This window comes from Lytechinus pictus, chromosome 11 (assembly GCF_037042905.1).
Source record: "Lytechinus pictus isolate F3 Inbred chromosome 11, Lp3.0, whole genome shotgun sequence".
In the NCBI taxonomy this organism is placed as follows: Eukaryota; Metazoa; Echinodermata; class Echinoidea; order Temnopleuroida; family Toxopneustidae; genus Lytechinus; species Lytechinus pictus.
The window spans coordinates 10,670,187-10,677,461 of NC_087255.1; the positions used below are offsets into that span (position 1 = coordinate 10,670,187).

General features: G+C 36.3%; 1 protein-coding gene across 1 annotated transcript; it reads left to right on the plus strand.

The window, feature by feature from the left end:
- The first annotated feature begins 2,705 nt into the window (after positions 1–2,705).
- On the plus strand, positions 2,706–7,030 carry LOC129271462 (dynein light chain Tctex-type protein 2B-like). Its single transcript, XM_064106705.1, has one exon. The coding sequence runs from the start codon at positions 3,877–3,879 to the stop codon at positions 4,390–4,392; it is 516 nt and encodes a 171-aa protein (XP_063962775.1). The 5' UTR covers positions 2,706–3,876; the 3' UTR covers positions 4,393–7,030.
- Positions 7,031–7,275: the final 245 nt, after the last annotated feature.

Genomic DNA, 7,275 nt, shown 5'->3' on the forward strand with positions numbered 1-7,275 from the left:
TGTTATAATAAGGACATAAGTATTTCGTTTGGAAATGGTGAACTGGCTCTTTATTTGCATTTTATGATTCAATAATATTGTTTTATTTGTTAAGTGGTATTTTAGGAAGAATTTTCACCAATAAAACAATTATCTCTTGTGATTTTTTTTTCATTTATTTCGCAAAAAGTGGGGGGATGTTTGTACAGGCCATCCCCCCCTCCTCGAAAAGTGGGGCGGATATATCCCCCCATCCCCCCCCCCCCGGGATTTACGCCAGTGTACTCCTGTAATTAATTCATTAAGCCACTGATGTTAGAGGGAATGCAACAGTAAATGAAAATAGGATTGCTTTATTTATTTTTCCCAAATAAGTATATCCATCATTATTCAATTCAGATTTTCTGACGTACCACAGGGCCTTAATACAACGATACAGTTTGCGAACGTCATTGTTTTATTGACAAAAATATAGAAAACTTTTATTTAAAAAAAAAACGTGTCTTGTTGGATGGTGCTCTTTGTGAGTAAAACAGCGAATCAAATGCCAGGGGTGATAATAACCATGGTAACTTTTTATCATCATTCACCTCCTCCCCGGGCCTCCTCCTTCTACTTCTTCTTCTTCTTCTTCTTCTTCTCCCTTTTCTTCTTCTTCTTCTTCTCCTTCTTCTTCATTTTCTTCTTCCACTTCTTTTTCCACATCCTCCCCCTCTTCTTCTTCTTCTTCTTCTCCTCCTCCTTCTTCTTCTTCTTCTACCTCCGCGCCGATCTTTAGACGCCACTTTTTTTTTTCACGAACGTGATCAAATCCTTTTTACAACGCCTGAACCATATTGTCGTCATGGCAACTTCTATCAATAAAGCATCAATTTGCCTTTTCGGTATAATTTTCTAATAGTAACTATGTTTGCTTTAAAAATCTCAGAAATTCTACCAAATTCCAATAACTACGAAGTAAATAAAAGATTCAGTAGTCAAACACTTTAAATTCAAGTTGAATTTAAGAAGCTTCGACGTAATGTTTACATAATCATAATTGCAAAAATATCCTTATGATAATTGCTCAAATACTGTTACAAAAACACATATTATTGTACTCTTTGGCCCGTATTCTGAAGTCGGGTTTAACTCAAACTCAGGTTTAAAGTTATGGTTTACGTATGGAGAGCCAATTGTTACATAAATCACTAACAGTATAGAGATATCATACTTCGGCTCATTTGGCTCTCAAATCATTCATAATTGTCTAGGAAGTATAAAAAGATTATTGTCTTCACCGTCGATGAATCAGGAAAGGGCACAGTAAACATAAGAAACATACAACTTAATAAAAAAATGTTGATACTTTTGGCTTCCCATACTTAAACCACAACTTTAAACATGAGTTTAAGTTAAACCCGACTTCAGAATACGGGCCTTTGAATTAATGTATTGTTATCCAAAGATTTTCGCAATCGCTACGCAGGCGCTTTCTATAACTCAGGGAATCTTTAATCAAAATTTAATCAATGACAAAACAGCTATAGCCTTTGTCGAAAATATGTGAATCAAAACAGCAATGTCGTCCTGGTCTCTGACGGACACACGACACATTGCAATTATTCGTCCGGTTCGAATCCGCTTCCGACGAGATGCTGTCCCGGTCCACCCACTTTCGACAAAAACCTCTCAGCTGTCCATATTGGTTTTAATGTGCATGTATTTTCATAGGAAATGGTGCGTTCTAGAAAGCGACTGCAAAGGGATTGCGAAAATTAAAAATATATACGCTAACCTCACTCAGGAGGCCTCTCCGATCAGCTTCTTATTTGTTTTAATTATTTTTTCTTACGTTTTCTTGGTAGTTTTATGATTTAAACAATTGATTTATATATCATATTTTATCTCTAATCATTGCCATGATTATTGTACTTTGCTCTCCTGTGTATTATGATTTAATAATAATTATAATATTGTTAATGATGATGATGATAATAATAATAATAATAATAATTATAATAATATTAATAATAATAATGATAATAATTATAATAATAGTGTTATCGTTATGATTTAAGGGATAGAGCTACGTCGATCTGGCGCTGCTCAGTGGCTGCCAGGCCCCAATCAACATAGGCAAAATAAATTTATATTTCAATCAATAAAATATAATTTATCATTTTTCATATTTCCCCTTTTCATCAAATCTGAGTACCAGCAACCATCCCGGCTGTGACGTTAATGTATACAAAAATAGGAAACAAAACTAGTAGAGAATAATTTCGAAGATAAGTTCTATAAAAATTGGGATTATCTTAACTGTTATGAAGAAGGAACACTGTTATGGGTTTGTGTGTGTGTTTGGATCTAGATCTTTTGGGATGGGAGTATTGCAAACATGTTCATAGTTACAAGTTACAAGGGCAGCACCATGTATTTTGGTGGGGGGGGGGGGGCAACGAGACGAGGTAAAGGTGACGTCAATTTACTCGATTATCAGGGGTTATAGAGTTGTACGATCCAGACTTCTCTTCTGTATAATCTTGCCTGTCCTTTCTTCCCCCAATTCTTATTTCTTCTTCCCCCTTTATTACTTCTCGAAAATTCATATAAGGATCGTCCGCCCCCGCGCGTCGCCCCCTGTATCACCGCCCCTGCATGTAAGCACTGCTTTGATATTGCGATGTCAGAATTTCTGCTTGATCTAAGGTGCATTGTTCCTGTCAACGCGACATTATCCCTAGACAGATAGAATTTTCAAAAGGATGATCCATTCTGATTTCCCTCTGACAAAATAGGCGTATGTAATTTTGGGATCCGACCCCCAGGCGGGTTTCGGCTTCAATTGTGACAATAGCGGCAAGTCCTCGCTCCGCGGGGCTCTTTTAAAGCGAATTTAGCGCACTTTTATAGGAACAACGCACCATGAAATGTATTTACACTCGTACGGATTCACACCAAAGCCTTTGTGATAATAATATATTGCAGAGCCTACGAATTTTATCTGGTAGATCGGAGATGAACAGTTTGTATACGATTGCCTTGGAAACGTACGGGCATGAACGGCGCACCGAGCGATCGAAAGAACAAAAAATAAAAGACGAGTGTGCGTACTTAGTACATAACCGAATAAATAATAAAACACTTTACACGTGTAAAACACCACTTGAATTGGCGGAAACGTGATTGAAGAGGAGTGTTCGCGACACAAAATCGATTGTTTGTCGTCTGAATGAAATAAGGAAGAACTGACTTTCAATTTCGAATTCCTTGTTCTCGAGAAACGGCAAACAAACCATCCACAAGAGCGAATAAAGGTTTAACGACGAGATAATTGCCTATAGCATAAGGATAAACCAATGGATGCGGCCCTGTGCATCATTGTCGTTGTGAATTACCAAGTTTTAATTGATTCGTGACATTCATGACTGTGGCATAATTATGAACGGAGGAGTGGCTTATTTATTATATCGAGATCTTAAATGATTTTGCCGCGGATGAGTCAATAGTGTGACGCCCTTTTTTGCGGTTAACTAAAATCCTCCTTAGAGGAAAGTGATACTCCTTGGATCCACGCATGTTTTTAAAGTCAGTTGTGGTCACGATAAAGATATAACTCGTGATGTTAAGATCATCATCAATAGTTCTCGTATAACCATTATAAAGTGATCAAAAGGTGTTTTTATTAAACCTTTCAGAACGATAGGACGAACGACCGGACTGTGATGTCGTCAATCACCAAAGATTGAAATTTTGGACACGGGAGTACCTCGAGAAACTCGTGAAGTGATATAGAGCAACGTCTTTTCAGCGCAATTAGCAGGCAACAGAAACTGCACCTTTGGCTGTGAAAATTACAATTGTGACCTGATGGTTTAATACCCGAGGTCGTTCAGGGCTGAGCAAGAGAAAGGGATGGCGACGAAAACGGAAAATGACGCCCCGTCGCGGTCGACGATCTCGGCTCATACGGGCAGCGGATTACGATCAGGATTCGGGCATCCCGACACTCGAAAACAATCGAACGCGTCGATCAGGGGGTCGACACAGCTCCAAGGCGGGAAGACAAGCGCGACGAAACTCGAGAACAATTACAAAATGGCGCCCGAAGTACGTTTCAACTCCAGTCGCGTCAAGGCTATCCTGCAGCAAACCTTAGAGACTAGACTCGAATCTGTGGAGTACTGCCCCGAAACGGTCAAAACCCTTACCAGAGATCTGTGCGACGTGCTTAAACATCAAGTTAAATTACTGGGATTTTCGCGCCATAAATTGGTCAGCAATGTGATCATTGGGCCGACGACGGGGCAAGGGGTCCGGGTCGCAAGCCGATGCGTTTGGGATGAAAAACATGACGATTACGCATCAGTTTCATATCAAAACGAGTCGATGTTTGTGGTAGCGTCGGTTTATGGCGTTTATTTCGAATGATGTCGTCATGGTTGCTGACGTTTTTGTCAAGTCGACCTATGAGTACCATAATGCAATAGTTATAGGCATATATAATTATATTCATTGAAATTGAATAACACAATCTTGCGAAGAGAATGCTCTGCAAAACTCCGGTGTTGATTTACCTCCAGCCCGGAATCTATTATAATTATGTCCACAGCACCAGAGAAGTGTTAACACCGGTTTGATTTTAGTATAGCACTTATACAACACCAATTGGTATTAAAACAGCATCGATTTGATTCCAAACTGGTGTTCGTTTCCGGGCTGGTCGTAAGTCAACACCGGAGTTTTTGCAGTGTTTTTCTTCATTTTAAGGATCATATAAAGAAACTAGTGCAAAACTGCAATATTGATGTATATCCTATATCACAATTTGAACTTTCATAGAACATGAAAATATCAATTCAAACTCACGTGGCGGCTGCAATAATTCGCAATGTGCTATTGTTATCAAATGAAAAAGTAAACTGATATAGATATCACCATGTGCATGTAAGGTGTACATAGAAATGGTGATAGTGGATGCAGCGAAGATAAGATGTGATCGAGAGGGGATAATAAGAAATTATGATTGTATTTGATTTTTTGTGTGTCATATTTGCTCAAACACACATGCAAAGTTAAAACATATCTTATTAAATACTCCAACACACCAAATCTTTCCCGCGAAAATTACACTTAAAAAATGAATGGGATTTGATACCTCGATTGGGACATCTCTCGGAACAAAATCTTATTGCCCCCCTCCCCTCCCCTCCAGAAATATAATATCGTTAATGATGTATACTAAAGATGATAACCCCATTCCCTGGAACTAACAGAATAATTTTCTGAATAGTTTTATGGAAACCACCCTAACAATTTACTTATTCAAACAGTTCAGAGTGAAATATGGTTTGGTTTTTATAACCTTAATGTCTGAGGCAATTAATTAAAAAACAATATGAATGTCATCTGTCATAAGCGATTGTTCATGCTCTTAAAGAATGATTGTTATTTGCTAATGTTTATTTGCTATGATTACGAGTGTAATCACTTGATTCACACCATGTTGTTTACATTATAAATTCCAAAGGTCATATATGCAATAAAATGTACAATGTCTGAAATTTCGACATGAGGAAAAAATCAATAGTTAATGTATTAATACATTGCATTCCATGTTTACATTTAAACAAATATTGTTCTTAAAGAACTCTAAAATTGGGCGAGGCTTATCCGATAAAGCAATAAGTAAAGAAATAAACATTGACTCCAATAAGTAATTAATTAATTTAACTAGTTAGAGAAAGAAACATCCTGAAAATCAAAAGAGTTTGCACTGGTTAAGAAGTATAAAGCAGTAAGTACTCTTGAAAGAAAAATGAAAGAAAATGAAGGTCTCATAAGGTTTATTTGGGTATTGTGTATGCATAGACAAAAAAGTATATCGATATGTTCTCCGACCCCAAAGAAAATATATTGGCATTGCATTAGTTTATTCCATTTTTTTTTGTTCAACCTGTGTGATTTTTTTGGCAAACACCATGTTTTCTGTTTGGATTAGATCTACTGATTGCTGAAGAAAAATAACAAAGGCCCCCAATTTTCTGATATTAAAAAGAAGTTCAAAGGAACCAAGAAGAATTGTATTGAAATATGTTTGAAACGCCAGTTAAAAACAATTAGTTGCTTTCTATAAATCATTAAAACTCATTTATTTGTACTCAATTGAATGTTATATAAAGCGGTTCAGTTTTTTTTCGAATAGGCGTGCTACAAAACAACAAATACGTGGATAAATTAGTTTTGTTTGCAACTCATCTGCAGAATGCATGGTACAACACAGTTTAAACGTTTTGCAACATTGTTTTCACTCTTAAAAATGTTGCGTAACATACTGTCCACACAACAATTGGTTAAAACTTTATCAAATTCTGGGTAGTTTTAAACCAATAATGTGTGCTTTGGGTGAAAACTACACAGTATTGGTTAAAAACTACCCAGGGTTGGATACATTTTGTGTGGGCAGTATGTTGCCCAACATTTTAAGAGTGTACTTCGTGAACTGGTTAGGTATATTTTTAAAATTTTAAATAAAATTCTGAAAATTCTGATAGTATTGGGGGCTTAAAAGTTGAACATTTTTTAAAGTTAATCTTTGAAGCATATGTTTTTATTTTGTTAAATTCATGTCACAAACAATATGTTGTATAAACAGGATACACTTTGTTTGATGTTGTTTTTATTCTGTACTTTTTAAACCCTTAAAAAGAGAACTAATTTCTAAATTTTGTATTGTTCCCCCCAAAAAAACTCCCCCAAAACATAAGGTTGGTTAGATATTTGAAAAAAAAATAATGTTCAATCATTAAAGAAATTACTCTTACGCATAGTTTTAATAAGGCTTTCTCAGTAAATTTGCACTCGCATTATTCCAGTATCATTGCAAACATTGATGTCGTTCGGAAAGCCATTTCTCGCTTGTATTTTGTTGGATCGTCAAACGAGAAAACTATTTCACAAGATGTTTATTATGAAACCATTGAAATATAATGTAATTTATTAGTATTTGATACATGAAAACGATGGATATGTACAAATCTTGAATTAATAAACATTCTCATTTCAGAAACTTGGCATGTCGTCTTCAAGTAATGCTTTGTATGGTTTAAAACCAAATATGATTATCCATCCATAATCATTAAAAAACAACACAGACAATTAAATGGTTAAGAATAAAGGGCATCCCATCCGACACAAATTGATCGGTGATTAGTTTAGTTCCTTCCGGGTGGATTAGGCGATCGAGGATGGCCTGCTGGCGCGCCTTTGTCATTTTTGTAGTTGACCCTCAACCTAATTAAATGCACCTGAAAA